Source organism: Lepidochelys olivacea (assembly GCF_965140295.1).
Source record: "Lepidochelys olivacea isolate rLepOli2 genome assembly, chromosome: 14".
Lineage (NCBI taxonomy): Eukaryota > Metazoa > Chordata > Testudines > Cheloniidae > Lepidochelys > Lepidochelys olivacea.
The window spans coordinates 36,903,168-36,919,447 of NC_140424.1; the positions used below are offsets into that span (position 1 = coordinate 36,903,168).

The 16,280-nt window shown below is 50.1% G+C and overlaps 1 protein-coding gene across 1 annotated transcript; it reads right to left on the reverse strand.

Moving 5' to 3' along the window:
- Positions 1–14,647: 14,647 nt before the first annotated feature.
- LOC311530589 (olfactory receptor 10A7-like) lies at positions 14,648–15,697 on the reverse strand (the record flags this gene model as incomplete). The annotated part of the gene is made up of 1 exon (XM_084647404.1): positions 14,648–15,697. One exon carries the CDS (start codon positions 15,695–15,697, stop codon positions 14,648–14,650), a length of 1,050 nt encoding a protein of 349 aa, XP_084503530.1.
- Between the last annotated feature and the right edge of the window lie 583 nt (positions 15,698–16,280).

Below are 16,280 nucleotides of genomic sequence, written 5' to 3' on the forward strand. Positions count from 1 at the left end.
ATGAGATGGTCCCATAGATTCCAAGGCCAGAAGAGACCAGTGAGTCATCCCCTCCTGTCCAGTCCCTATAATGCTGCTTCCTTCTCATTCCTTATCCTTTGCCGCCCTCTGGCGACTGCATGAAGCAACCAGAATTTCATGGACATCTGCTGTATTCTCCATCTTTTCTCTTTACCGGTTCTCTTCCAAATGCTTCCCATTTGTCAGTCAAAACTCCTAAGCAGCAAGGGCTGGTTGGGGCACTTGGACTGTGGATGGGATCGCAGCGCCCCAGGCACCCGCCAAGATTTGCCTTTGTATTAAGTCACCAGCACGGAACGCACGTAGGCCCCAATCCTGGTGAGACAGGGCCAGTGGGAGCTTGGCCTTTGATCTCAGTGGGGACAGGTTTTGCCCCCATTGTCTATCTGGGTAGGTAAATGCCTCTGAGATGAGTCCAGTGGAGCTACGGCCGGGCCACACCAACTGGGGATCTGCCCAGTGACTCCAATGGAGTGACGGCTGATTGTGGGCCAGATCCTCAGCTGGAGCCAGAGTTTAAGGTTGATATTTTCCAATCCTGATTAGGTGATTTGGGCACACAATTCCCATCACATTTAGTTGGAAAACATCAATCTAAGCGACACACTCAGTGCCACACAGGGCGTCTGGGGCAAAGCCAGGAACTGAGCTGGGAGTGCCGAGGGCCAGTCCAGTGCCTCCAACACACGATCAGCCGTCACCGCCACGCTGAGGTCCGTGGGTGAGGGTCTCTGGCCTGTGCTATGCCCAGAACAAACTATATCCCAGGGGTCCCTTCCGGCCTTGGAACAGCTGGGAATCTGAGTGTCCTGGCGAAACTGTGATCCGTGGCTGTTCAAAACAATCGTTTAGCATTAAGCGTCCTGCTCCTCAATGAAAATTGCAACCTCTGCTTTTCCCAAATGAACAGCTTTAGGAAGATTGATTTGTGGCCAACATTTTCAAATTTGGGGACCTAAAATTAATAATAATTAGGCTGGAATTAGGCACCTAAATCCGACTGAATTTCAATGGGATTTGGACATCTAGCTTCTATAAAGCTGCTTTCAAAGTGCCAAACTTAGCTCTCATCTGGCACAACTGTAGACCTCAGCCCCATTTGCTGAAACTGAGGCACAGAGAGGAGATGGGTCACACTGTCGAAAGCATCTAATCCTAGTATCCAGAGGGACAGGTTTTTAAAGGTATTTTGGTGCTTTGTGGAATTTTCACAAGTGCTTAAATAAGTTAGATGCCTAACTCCCCTAGAAACGAAGAGAAATTGGGCATCCAAATCCCTTCGGCAGTTTGAAAATGTTAGCCTTAACGTCTCTGTTTTAGTCTGGGTGTGTTTTTCAGGATTGCTGGGCAGCCCTGGCTCCCAGACAGGTCACTGAGAAATGCAGGTGCCCAACACACCTACAAGTCTGGCCACTTGAATTAGTAGGGATTTTTGCTGGCTAACTTTAGGCACCTGAGTTTGAAAACTTTTGCCTAAGTGATTTGGCTGAGGTCGCAAAGACAGTCCGGGCCAGCTCCGATATTAAAGCTACGGTCTCTGGATCCCCATCACGTGCTCCAAACTATTCTTATGAATTCTTCTTCTTCTCCAAACTTACACCAGTGAGACCAAGGTTAGAAACTGACCTCTGGAGACAAATCAGGGTCTCAGATGCCCCAATGCATTAGCCCCACTTAAGTCACGGAAGGTGAATTCTGATTCACACTATGAAGACCCAGATCTATAACAGAAATTTAACATTTTTGGTGATATATTGCTAGGTGTATATGTGAGGAAGGTGGAATTTTTGGTAATATTTTTACGACCTCACTATGTGCCTCGGTTTCCCCTCTATGGCACATGGTTACCCAGTGTGGGAAAAAGGACTCCGTGTGTTTTCAGGAAAGACTAAAAGACAGAGGAGTGTGCATGTCAGCTCCCTGTCTGAGTGGCATGAAGAGTTGTTAAGGAACTGGTTGAAACTGACCCAGATGAACAAGGGGGCCAGCGAGACAATGCCAGCGCTGCCTGGATTTCCCCCCTTCTCACAGGGAAACTGAGCAAAGACACACACCTGCTAGCTGGAGAATGAAGGACTGGGAAGGGGTGAGCTGAGGGGTCAGAGGTGACTTCTAGACGCTCTCTCTCTGGGAACTGACTACAGAGGTTAGACAGATACACAGACACAGCCTGGACATGGGGTTCACTGCGGCTGGGTGGGGCCCGGGGCTGACCAGAACAGATGACGTTTTCACCTTCATTTGTCTGTGCTAACCTGAGAGCTTCCAAGGCTGTGTCCACGTGACTAATAAACCCGGCTGTTTTGTACACGCTGCCCGAGTGTCACTGCGAATCCTGGGGGAGGCGCCCGGGTCCCTGCACAGTGGACACGTCTCTCTCAGGAGTCTGGCTCCACTGGACAGAGCTCACGGGATGAAGCAGGGGGGCTGGAGCCCCAGAGGGTCAGTCCAGGAGGTGGTGAGGCCACGTGGCCTCCCCTGAAGGGAGAGTGAGACCCTTTGGGGGTCTGGCCCATCGAAGGGGATCCTCCAAGGGACTGTTCCAAAGCTGGGGGCGCAGCATGGATCCTGTGGATCTGGAACAATATGTGTGTGAGGCTGTTCCCCCTGCCGGAGGCTGTGGGATCTCCTGTGTATTTGTGTGTGTGTGTTTTGTTGTTGTCCCCTGCTGGAGGGAATGAGACCTGCTCAGTGTGTGGGTGCAGGTCCATGCATCCCTGCTGTCCTCTTCCCTCGCTCGGGTGTGGGGCGGGATGCGTATTTCCCTTCTGCGCCCTCTTGGAAGGAAGGACACTTGTTCTGTGAGAGTGGGTGGGTGAGGGGGGAGAAGTGCAAGCTGCTTTGTGAGGCATGGAGACAGCTCAGTTCTGGCCTGGGCCTGGCCTGGCAGGGGCTGCCCGAGCTCAGAACTCCACAGAAATACCAGAGCTCTGAGGATGCAGGGCCTGGGCCAGGCTCCTTCGCCTGCGTGCTGCAGACAGGGCAGGAGCAGTGCAGGAGGAGAGCTGCCGGTCACAACTGTGGTGCATTGACAGAGCTCTGGTGGGGGGTGGACTTGGATCGCAGAGGGTCAGGACGGACGGGAACTGTCAGCGCTGTGTGTTTGGGGCAGGGCAGCAATGACAGCTCCTTGCTGTGATGTATGGGCAGCGTCAGGACGGGCACAACAGGGGTATTGTCAGTCAGGGCTGAGATCCCTCAGCAGAGCTGTCAGGGAGTCAGGGCTGGGACCGCAGGGGGCTGCGGGTCGGGATGGAGGGGCAGCAGCACAGCTGTGTGTGTGTGAGCCCAGAGATGGAACGGGGTGGGGGAGAAGGGGGCTGTGGGTGAGGACCGAGGACATCGGAAGAGGTAGGGGTTGTGGGCAGGACAGCAATGCCTGTCAGTCACTGAAGCCTAGAAACCCCGAATTACCTTTTGCTTAGTGCCCCTGGGCGGTGATGCCTTTGCTAACCTCGTGGGAAACTGAGGTTTGTTTACATGTCTGTTTCACTGCAGCCTCCACAACCCCTCACATTCCCTCACTACCTGAGGGTCTGATGGAATTTACGAAGGAGGGGATCACCTGTCATGGGCGCTAAGAATGAACGGCTTGACTCCTTTGGCTTTACCCATCGGGGCTATTTGCCATAGGAACAGACCTGTCCCTTCCTTTGTCTAAGTTTAATCAATGCCTCTGAGTTTCTGTTCTAATCAGCCCCCACGAGACTGCCACCGAGACTGGCATTTCCCGGCAGTGTTGCCATTCTAATGGCCCGCGGCGGGACCCATTAAAGCAACGAGTAACTTTGTTTCTGCTGTTGGCCCGTAATTCCTCGAGAGGGTTTTCAGCTCTCCAGGCCAGGCCCAGCCCTGTGTTGGGCTGAGCCCTTCTCGGGGTGCTCATTAAGACATGCGAAGTTCTAATGACCAGTGTGTCGTCCTGTCGGTCTCGGTACACTCACAGACACTGCAAGGCTCATTGGAGAGAGTTCTTTTTAGAAGGAGCTTTGCTTACAGGAATAGTTTTAATGAGCACAGAATGAAGTGGCCTTTTGGGTTAGTTTTTTTTGTTTGTTTTTTTTAAATATTTTTGTCCTAAGCAGAGCGTCAGTGAAATTAATGTGTTTCAAATGAAATGGATCCAGGCTGTACAGCAGGTCACCATCGCCTCCTGCAGCACCCCTTGCAGCTGAGGGGGGCTCTGCTGGGTGCTGCCTCTGTCTTCATTGCGGAGATCACTTTGACTTTAAGGCTAGTAGGGACCATCATGATCATCTGGTCTGCCCTCCTGCCCATTGCAGGCCACAGAACCTCACCCACCCACTCCTGGAATAGACCCTCAACCTCTGGCTGAGTTACTGAAGTCCTCAAATCTTAATTTAAAGACCTCAAGTGACAGACAATCCACCATTTACACTAGTTCAAGCCAGCAAGTGACCCCTGCCCCGCACAGCAGAAGAAGGCGAAAACCCCCCAGGCTCTCTGGCAGTCTGACCTTGGGGAAACCCCCCCGAAAACCTGGATGTTCCCACGTCAACTTTTAAATTAATCACACATGTATCTCTGTGAGTTAACGCTCCATTCACCTTAGTTCATAGCACTGTCAGGGTGCTCACGGCAAGAGAATCTCTCCTGACTCATACCAAGGAGAATAAACACATGCAAAAAAAGAAAAAAAGTTGATATAATATCCCCTCTCTTAGGGTTGGATTTTCAAAGGGCTTTGAGAGGGACTTAGAGACCCAGCTCCCCTGGAATTTCAGCTGCCCCCATGAGCCCCTTTGACAATCCTGGGCTCTATCATTTTCTTCACTAAATTGGTGTTTATATCATGGGAGGCAGTGGCTGGGGAGCTGGGAGCCTGCTGTCTATTTTCATGTCTACCACTGACCCACTGGGTGACCCTGAGCAAATCACATGATTCCTCAGTGCCTCGGTTTCGCCATCTGCCTTATTGGGATCCAGGAGGTGGGCAGGCTCCCCATCTGCAAAAGGGGGTTAGCCATGCTTCTCTTTCTTTGTAAGGTGCTTTGAGCTCAAGAAAATTGCACTGGGTATGTGGGTGTGGTGGGGTGTCCACCCCACACAAGCCCTGAGTGGGTTTATGTGGGCTGGGAGGGGCCAATTAACCTTCCATGCTGCACCTGGAGGGAAACCAGGGCTTGATAGGGCCTAATGGCAGGTGAAGCCCAGCTATGGGATGAGCTGGGCGAGCATTATCAAGCCAGGAAGCCCATGCAGTAATGAGCTGCTGGGAGGCAGGACATCTGCAGTTGTTCCTTGGAGAGAAAGGGAGTTGGCCTGGGATAAGGAGGAGATCTAAGGGGATAAAGAAGCCCTGGAGTTGTGCCCTGAGCCAGGGAGTCTGATAAGAGCTGTAGAGGAGTGAAATAATGAAGGGGCGTGGAGGAAGCTCCAGGGGTGAACCCAGAGATAGGCAAGGAGATAGAGCACTGGGCTGCAGCAACAGGGTCTGAGACTGAGCAGACCTAGCGTGCCAGTCAGAGGGTACCTAGGTCCCCTCACCGGCAAAGTGGCCCAGGACCTGGTGTTGGGATAGAAACTGCCTGAGAAGGCAAATGGATAGCTTGTTGGCTGGGACTGCATTACCCTGGGGTGCTACATAGTGACCTGGCCAGAGGGCTGAGTCACAAGAAGGGAGCACCCTGAGTTATAGGGAGGGGTAACAATGTAAGCAACTAATGGAAGAGGACACCAGATGGGGTGAGAACTGATTCCCAGACCCAGCCAGGAGGAGGTGTGCCTGGGGTGAGTCACTCCCTTCACAGAGAGATCAGGCTGAGATTTTGAGATTTCTAAAGTGCCTAGGGGATTTGGATGTCCACAACCAGCTGAATGCCAGTGAAAGTTTGTGTGCGTCTGTACTAAAGTCAGAGCTAGCTCATGCTCATTTACAGTGATGTCCTGGTCACTCCAATTTATGGTCCCCACACAGCTCTGCAGTATTTTTGGGGGGTGGGACGAAGGGGCCTGCCTGCCTGCCTACCTACCTACCTATGGGGGTCTAACCCATTCTTCTAGTCTCCTCCTACCTGAATCAGGTTCAGGGGGAGCTTGCCTTTCTGTGGGCCAGGATCTGGGGAGCCCTTGCCCCTCTGGATGGGGGAGCTGAGAACAGGCAGGTTTGGGGCATGCACCAAGGATACACTGTTGAGAAGGAGGGTGCTTGACACACCAGAAACTCTCCAGCCCTGGGGAGGGGAACCCCCACTAAAGTGAATGGGGGCAGTTCACGTGCCTCAGAGCTGTGCTTTCAGGCTGTATTGAACCCTCCTGGGTGTTCTCTTTCAGCTGAGAACCTCTCAGGGAGATGAGGGGGCCACTTCCCACCTCTCTAAGCCCAATCTGCTGCAGATAGATGGGGGGATCCCCTCCCCTTCATTCTCCCCCAACTTCATACAGTAATGGAGTGCCAGGACAGCTCTGCCCTAGCCAAGGTTGGGAAGCTCTTCTTGTTAAGTGGATGACTCCAAGTGCTCTAAAATTCACATGCTTATGCAGATTGTCTTAAAACTTGCTATAGCAGTCCTGGTAGCAACTGCAAACATTGTGAAGCACTGCTGTTTCACTAAACCAGTGGTTTTCAGCCTGTGGTCCACAGACCCCTTTGGGGTCTGTAGTCTGCCTAAGATTTCCAGAGGGGTGCATCCCTTCCTTTGAAATTTTTTAGGGGCCTGCAAATGAATAATGGTTGAAAGCCACTTCACAATAACCAAAGTACGGGGAGGAACACTGCGGAATCACAGAGCTTAGGGGAAAGCTCGTGCCCTTCCGTACCATTGCGTTCAGCAAAACTCAAACTTTGGGTAAGGTAAAAGCCTCAGTTACCTTAACTCTGTCCTCAGTGTGTGCTGCTCTTTCCCCCCAGCCCCCACCCAGGACCCAAATATACACGCTGCCTCTCTGCCTTGTCACGGCAATGGACGGGTATATCTACAGCTGCCTGGCCCTCAGTGCTGAGCCAGGCCCTGTAAAATGTAACCAGACTTTTACAACTATGATGCTTCTCGGGGTGCCCAGGGCTGGGAGTCACCTTGTTACCCCCTGCCTCCAGCACGAGGGAGTCCTGCCTGTGCTGGCTGAGCGAGAGCTCCGGGCACACCTGGCCGCTCAGACACTCTCCTTTGGTCTCCACCAGTCCTGCAGCCTCACAGTCGATGCGCCCCAGCTCCTGAGTCCCTCCAAAGTGTCCCCTTCTGGCATCCACCCCGATCGCTGGGTTCCTTAGTTTCACCTTTCCGCCCCCGGGCCTCTGTCACACAGCACTTGAGTTCAGTCACAGTAAAACAAAAGGGAATTTATTTAAGAAAGAACAGAGATTCACACAGAAACAAGTGTGAGTGACAGAAGCAAATGGCTACATACAAAACAAAATCATAAAGCACAAACTAGGGCCTAAGCTTGCTCATGGTCACCTTTCCTATCTAATAAAGTAGATTCTCACCCCAAAGTTCAGTCTGTCACAGGGATTGCTGGCCCCACGGAGCTAGGACCTGGTTTTTCAAAAAGCACCCCTGCTCGGCCAGGTACCTCCTCAGTCAACGAGTGCAGCCTCTTTCTCCTGTCATGTACGGAATCAGTCTTTTGTCTTTATTCCCAGACAGGGCCGTCCCCTCGCTGTCATGTCGTCTTTTTCGCTTCCATGGCGTTTTGATGTTTATAGTGTCTTTGGCTTCCGTTGATTGTTCTGGATTGGTAGACAATTGAGCGATACATTACCTAAAAGATGAGCCAGGGAGGGATGACAACTCCCTCCCAGTTAAATGGGCCATCACCGAGACACGATTCCCTGCTGACTAACTCTTATTCTAAGACCATAAGGGAAAAACTTTTAGTATAGCTACATTATTCCCTATATGTACACCTCGCAATAATTGAGTATCAGTACATTACAAGCTTTCAGTAGACACCTTGGATGCTACTGTTTATGGATAGACAGTTTATGTTTATGGATAAACACCATGAAGGTGATGTATTAGTTGTAGTGAGTTTGTCAGGTCTGAGACAGGAGTTGCTTGAAAACAGCAAACTCTTTGCCAGTTGGCACCAAGGGGCCCCTGTGTCACAACCACCTCTTCACTGTTGCATGCACGATACCAACTAACCCTATACTTTCCCTACCCATCATTAAAGCTGCAGACCACTCTCACATCCTATCTCACTGCTGTCAATACCCGTTCCAACACAGAATCATTTAGGTCAGTGGTTTTCAAGCTTTTTTTCATTTGCGGACTTCTAAAAGATTTTGAATGGAGGTGCAAACCCCTTTGGAAACCTTAGACATAGTGTGCGGATCCCAGGTTGAAAACCACTGATTTAGGTTATGTCAATAGCAGGGCACTGAGGTCATCTTGCCCCGAGCAGTGAGGACCTCTCAGGGTTCCTTCCCACCCTGCATTTCTGTGATTCACACAGGAACTTAGAGTGGAGCAACTCCTAGCTTGTCAGCGGCAAGGACATCCTTGGGGTTCACAATGCCTGAGATAGGTACTCAGGCTCCCTGAACAATGAATGGGGAGCGACGGGGCAAAGACTGGGAGTCACAAAAGCCAGCGTGCTCTGCAGGCAGGTGCCTAAGGTAGCCCCTGGGAGATGCTAAGCACAGGAGTGCGTCCCAAACCCGCCCCCTCACAAAGTTCAGCACCTAAATCCTGGCTGGAGGGAGGTGCATCCTTCTGACTGGGGCTCTCAGCCCCTCTCTTTGAATCAGACACAGCTGCCCCGTAACTCTGAGCCTCAGGAGGTACAGCACTCCCCCAGCACATGGGAGACCCTGGATCCAGTCTCCCTGCTCTAAAGGCGTGTTCATTATTTAAAGTCAATCAATTATGACCCTACTTGGAGCATAGCTTTTAGAAGGAGGCTCCAGCCTTCCTGTAAAGTCTCCAGATGATGGCAACTCCACCACATCCCTTGGTAAATGGTTCAGAGTTGCTCCAAGACAGGGGTAGGCAACGTGTCCGTAGTAAAAATTATGATGTCCGTGGCAATTTGAATATGGGTTGAATGACTGAAAGACATAACCCTTCCCGCAATGTCTGTCACTAAGTCCAGTAATTTTGTCAAGTGTCCGTCGCACAACATGGTGGTGCTGACCTGTGCTCCAAGAACGATTTGGGGATCTGGAAAACCAACCTTACAGTGAAAGACTCAAGAACCTCAAACTATGTAACTGAACAGGGAGACGGAGAGCAAAGCTTCCACAAAGAGTTGACTAGAAGTATCTACAGGGAGGGTGTTGATAGTTGCCAGGGACTCTTCAATCTCCTAGACAAAGGCGAAATGAGAGCCAATGGCTGGCAGCAGAAGGGAGACAAATTTGGGCGAGAAAGAAGGGGCACATTTTTAACAGTGAGGGCAATTGGCCATCGGAACAGTTTGTCCAGGGCTGTGGTGGATTCTGGGTCATTTGCAGTCTTTAAATCAGGGCTGGATGCCTCCTTCTAAATGATCCTCTCTAGCTCCGGGACAAGCCAGGGGTGTTGCCAGGGGTGGGCTCGGGCTAGAGGGGGTTCACCCCCTGCCAGATCTGAGGGAGCCTCCCGCTTGGTGAGAGCCCGCTGGCTGCCCAGCAGGGGGACGTGCAGGAAGAGTCCCCGTGGCCCGGTGTGGTGCTGCAGGCAGAGTCCATCCTGAGCGTGCCCAGCGTGCCAGGCCTGTCCCCGGTGTGGGGAGTAAGATGGAGGGAGGGGAGGGGGAAGGGGCTGCGGGGGAGGGAGGGAGACAGACACAGCCAGCTGCTGCCATCGGCACTGCCACACGGCTCCCTGTGCTCCCAGCCCCCCACCGCCCTTCCCTTTCCCCTCCAAACCCCCATCATAGATCCCCCAATTAATCCCTTCCCACAGTGCCCCTCAACCCTCTCCCATAGCCCCCCAACCAACCCTCTGCCATAGACCCCCCAACCCTCCTGCGGTCCCCAGCCAACGCCCCCACCACAGACCCCCATATAACCCCCAACCCTCCCCACAGCTCCTGTTTAAATCCATCCAACCCCTTTTACCCCACCCCCAAATAAACACATCCACGCACCCCTGGAGAAACCCAAACCCCACAAAACCTCCTTCTGCCACATCCCCCACCCACCACACTACACAAACCCCCTTCTCCCCACATATATCCACCTCATGGCACACCCCTCCAACTACACACCCCCAGAAAACATCACCCTGACAGCACCCCCTCACCCCACCCAGACCTCCCCCCGCCGCTGCTCGTCCTCCCCCCCCAGCCCCATTACCTAATAAACCCACCTCTGAAAACCGTCCCTACGCCCCCATCCCCCACCATCCTCAAACCACTTCCTTCCCCACACCTCCCTCTGTCTTTGCCCCAGCCCCTCCTGCCACTGCTCCAGCACCCCGACTCCCCCCAGGGCCCTTTTGTGGCCCCCAACACCCAGGTCCATCTACCCTACCCATCAGCCCGAATGCCCCCAGCTCCTGGCTACACCAACCCCCTTCTCCCTTCTTCAGTCGCTCCGGTCCCCTGGGGCTCACCCCGGAACCCCCCACAGGCCTCTCACCGCTTTACCCTGGCACCAGCATCCTACCTTCACCGTATGTGGGGCTGGGGACCTTTTTCCCCCTCCTTAGCCCTCCCCTTCCTTGTCCCCTTGGGGTGGTCGGAGGTCTGAGCCCCACTCATTGGAATGAGCAGCCCAGCAAATCTGAGAGCGGGGAGAGCCAACAGGCCAGAGCAGGGAGCTGGGCCCAGCCCCACAGGACGCTGCTGTGGGGTGAGCGTGGGGCAGGCTGGCTCTCCAACCTCCCTCCCCTCCTTGCTGGGGCCTCATCTCCGCACCAGGCTGGGATAGAGACAGCCACCCCGACACCGGAGAGTGGGGCCTGACCATTTCCCTGAGCTCCCCCAAAGGGTATCTTCACCAGCCCCCTAGGGCGATGGGCCTGAGGGGGGAATCGCTGGCTGGAAAGCTCCAGCCTCTGCTATGCGGGAGATGTGACTAAAATGATCAGAATGGATTTTTTTCACCTTAAAATCTATGTATCTAGGAGCTCCTCTCCCCCCAGGAACAGCGGGTTAATGGGGAACTGTGAGTCTTGCAGGGTGGAGAGGAGGTGTGTTCACATGGGCGTGGCGGGGATTGTGAGTCTGGGCCCCTCTCTCTTTCCTCAGCTGAGTAGAAAGGAGCACAGTGCAAACCACCTCCAAAGGTTTTGACAGAAAACTGAAAACAACAGAACATTTTTTTTTGAGAGAGAGAGAAAGAGAGCGAGAGAGGGAAAAAAAAGGTGGGTGAGGTGTTACCTTTGATTGGTCCAACTTCTGTTGATGAGAGAGACAAGCTCTCATGCTTACACAGAGTTCTTCAGTCTAGGAAATGTACTCGGTGTCACAATTAAGTACAAGGTGGAACAGATAGTTTATCATAAATAGTTCAAACACATTTCAGGGGACCATTCAAGTTGAAATGTCCCATTTAGTCGGGGATTGGTCCTGCTTTGAGCAGGGAGTTGGACTAGATGACCTCCTGAGGTCCCTTCCAACCCTGATATTCTATGATTCTATGATTAACACCTGTGAGGGTTCCTTCCCCACTCTAAACTCTGGGGTACAGATGTGGGGACCCACATGCAAGATCCCCTAAGCTTATTTTTACCAGCTAGGGTTAAAAACTTTCCCAAGGCACAAATTCCACCTTGTCCTTGAACAGTATGCTGCCACCACCAAGTGATTTAGACAAAGAATCAGGGAAAGGACCACTTGGAGTTCCTGTTCCCCCAAAATATCCCCCCAAGCCCTTACACCCCCTTTCCTGAGGAGGCTTGAGAACAATATCCTAACCAATTGGTACAAAGTGAACACAGACCCAAATCCCTGGATCTTTGGACTCTGAAAAAAAATCAATCAGTTCTTAAAAGAAGAATTTTATTTTTTTTTTAAAAAAGGTAAAAATCCCCTCTGTAAAATCAGGTTGGAAGATAACTTTACAGGGTAACAAAAGATGAACAAAACACAGAGGAACCTCCTCGAGCCTTAGTGTCAAAGTTACAACAAAACAGGGATAAATCTCCCTCCAGCAAAGGGAAAATTCACAAGTTGAGAGACTGGTTCAGAATGGTTTGGAGGACATGGATTGATGTCCGGTCCCTCTTAGTCCTAAGAGCAAAGGAACACAGAAACAAAGAACCGAAAACAAAGCCTCCCACCCCAGATTTGAAAGTATCTTTTGTCCCCATTGGTTCCTTTGGTCAGGTGCCAACCAGGTTCCTCCTTACATATAAGGAGGAATTTTAGGCTACCCTTAGGGTTATGACACACACACACACCCCAGTCATCGGAGGGAGGGTGGGAAATGCTGCTCTGTGTGTGTGGGGGGGGAGCGGGGCTTAGTTGGTTACAGTTTGTTGTAATAAGCCATAAATCTAGTGTCTCTATTCGGTTCATGATTTTTAGTGTCTTGCAAAGTTATGAATTTAAGTTCCCAGGCTCATCTTTTGACAGGGTTGTGCAGATTTCTTTTGAGAATGAGGACTGAGAGGTCAGATGTAGAGTGAAGGCTTTGTGAAAAGTATCATTAAACAATTACAATCCACACTCGATGGGGATCACATTCTGAAAGAAATCTTTCCTGAACCCCCACTTCTGGCTTTCAAACAACCCCCCATCCTTTCCAACCTCACCATCAGAAGCAAGTTCCCCACAGATCAGGACACACCAACTCAAAGCCGCATCAGACCCTGCCAGAACAACAGATGCAAAAGCAGCGGACATATCTCCTCTGCTACAATGAGCAATACTTCCCCCAACACACCTTTCAAGATCCATGGGTCCTATCTGTGCCTATCATGACATGTGGTGTACCTCATCCAGTGAATCAAATGCCCAGACAACAGCTATGTGGGTGAAACCAGACAATCACTATGCTCTCAAATGAACTGACACAGAAAAATGATAAAAGACAAACATTGTATTACCTTTGGGTGAACACTTTTCACCAAGAGATCACTCTATAGCAGTCCCTTGAAATATGTTAACTACTTATGTTAAACAATCTGTTCCACCTTGTATTTAGCTGACACACTGAGTACATTTCCAAGTCCTGAAGAAGAGCTCTTCTGTCTAAGCTTGAGTCTCTCACCAGCAGAAGATGGTCCAATAAAAGATATTACCTCACCGGCCTTGTATGATGGGATCCCTGGGGTACAACCTGGAGCTCTGGGACCTCTGTGTCCCCTTAACACTCCAGCCTGGGCTGTCTTTCACAATAGTATGCCAGTGATAAGCAGCAAACCCCTCCAGGTGCTGTGATCACTCAGCCATCAGCTTGTGGAGACCCACACCCAGTTAAATTGCATGAATGTTCTCCAAGCCAGTCATGAATTATACAGAGAGAGGCACCAGTCAATCACCCCAGCCTTGCACCCTAGAAACATACCGTCTTACACTGCTCAAGACTCCTTTGGACAGTACAAGCTCATTAATTAGTTGGCCACGCCAACAAATGAAAGTAGACGTGCAACAGCCTTGTGAAGCTGAGCTGAGATTCCCCAAGCACTTCAACCAAAACCACACTGTTTTAGGTAAAATATAAAAACGATTTATTAACTACAGAAAGATAGATTTTAAGTGATTATAAGAAGCAGGCATAGAGATCAGAGTTGGTTACATAAGAAATACAAATAAATTTGCAGTCTAAATTCTACAAATGAAGCAACATTTGAATCAAACAGTTTCTCACCCTAATAAATGTTACAGGCAGCTCACAGTTCTCTATACACAGGCTGGAATCCTTTCCCAGCAGGGGACCAATTTTCCCCAGTTCAAAGTCTTTGTCTTCCAGACGATCTTCCAGGTGTTAAGATGGTGGAGGAGAGAGGCCAAGTGGTGATGTCATTGACCCTCCTTATACTTTCTCTCCAGGTGCTAGAAAGATCCTTGTTGTGAGGTGGGGTCGGGCAGTACCCATTGTGTACCTGCCCTCTGAGGAGTCTCTGGGAGAGTGGATTCTTCTTGATGGGCCATCAACGCCTGTCTGGCCAGCGATGGGTGCCCCTTTGTTGTTATGAAAGGCCACTGTGGCCATCTCCCAAACTCACTATATTTCAGTAACACATTTAGCAATTCTTTATAACATCACATACAATGATAGTACCCACAATTCAACAGGATAGTAATGTTCAGCAGATCCAGACTTCTCAAATGATCCCTCCCAAGGCATACTTTGTACCAAACACAGCATCCTCCTATCCCAGTGGTGAATAGGGGGGTCCAGGGTGCTATTTTGAGGTACAGAGGGTCACAGCTTGTCTTTGTAATATTCTGGGACCAACACAGCCACAACAACAGTGCATGACTTTTTTTTTTTATTTTTTATTTTACAGTTTCCATCTGAAGGTTTTCAGATGTCAGTTGCCAAAAAGCAAAAAAAAAAAAAAAAAATCATTTTTCAGGTTTCAGTTATTTTGATAAAAGTCAAAATCTTCTCTCCCCTCCTCCCCCTGAAAAAATTCCAACCATCTGTATCACTCTTAAATTTATATATATGTGTGTGTGTGCAAGCACACACATCTCTTGTACACTGCATTTCTGTATCAGGGCCCACTTAGACCCTCCTTCTTTCACAATAGAAAGCAGATTGATTGATCCTCATTTCATTCAACTAGTCTGACTTCTTTGTGAGGGCCAGACATTTCCTGACAGCTTTTCTCAGGGCCACCTTGACCTCTCTGTTTCTCAGGCTGTAGATGAGGGGATTGGCCAGAGGAGTCAGGACTGTGTAGCAGACAGAGAACACTTTGTTCAGGGCTCTCAGGTTGCTGGATTTTGGTAGCATGTAGACAATCATTATGGTCCCATAGAAAAGTGTTACCACAATGAGGTGAGAGAAGCAAGTGGAAAAGGCCTTTTGCCTCCCGGTGGTGGAAGGGATTCTCAGGATGGTGCTAACGATACAAACATAGGATGTCAAGGTTAATAGAAATGGGGAAACTGCATCTGGGAAGGTAAATATGTAAAGAACCAGCATAATCTGGCTGGTGTCACTGCAGGAGAGCTTTAGCATTGGGATGAGATCACAAAAGAAATGATCCATTACATTGGGGCCACAGAAAATTAATTGTGACATAAAACAGATCATGATTGTACAAAGTAGAAATCCACTTATCCAACACCCAGCTGCTAGCTGGAGGCACAACTTGCCATTCATACAGGTTCCATAGTGCAGTGGTTTGCATATGGCTAAATACCGATCATAAGACATCACTGCCAGGAGAGAACACTCTGTAGTTGTTAGAAAACAAAAGAAAGAAAACTGTGTCATGCAGCCCCCCACAGAAATGGTTCTGTCCCCAGTCAGGAGACTGGCCAGCATCCTGGGCAGGAGGGCAGAAGTGTAGCAGGTCTCCAGGCAGGACAAGTTCCCCAGGAAGAAGTACATGGGGGTGTGAAGGTGCTGATCAGTCACAACTAGAGCAATGATGAGGAAGTTCCCTGCCATTGTCCCAATATAGATCACTAGGAAAACCAGAAAGAGAAGGATCTGCAGTTCAGGGAGATCCCCAAACCCCAGGAGGATGAATTCTGTCACATCTGTTTGATTTTCCACATCTCCTTTCTCCATGAGCTGCATCCTGTGATCGTGAAAAGTAATGAACATCGAAAGATTTGGCTGGACCATGAAATTAGATAGATTTCCATCTTTTGATCCCATAAGAGTTCCCACTGCAAACTGAGAGCTGGGTTTATATTCTCTCACAACAGAGAAACTTCTTCACTTCAGAGAGATTCCCCCACCCCAAAGAGCTGTCACCCAGTTAACTTGCCCCTCTTCTGCCCCATACCCCAACTTTTTTCATTAATTGATTCTTAGATTTAAGACCAAAAGGGACCATTTGGGGATGGAGGTTGGCACAACTGAATAAAAGAGCTTTAAACTAGAAACTTGGGGGAGATGATAAGTAATCTCCAAGCCTGATTCTAAGATTGAGAGGGCGGAAAATCAAGTCAGAAAGGATACAGCAATGGAGAAAGGAGCCACAGTGGGTCGTGGAATGGACATGAAGAGGAAGGATAGGGACACTGGAAGGATAGGTGACACTGGAAGAAGAATAACTGTACCCGATCAGGCAAGGAATGTGGGTGAAGCCAAGCAGCAACAGATAAGGTGTTTGTACACCAACGCAAGGAGCCTGGGTGACAAAATGGGTTAACTAGAACTACTGGTGCTGGAAGTGAAACCAGATATTATAGGGATAACAGAAACATGGTAGAGTAATAATCATGACTGGAGTACA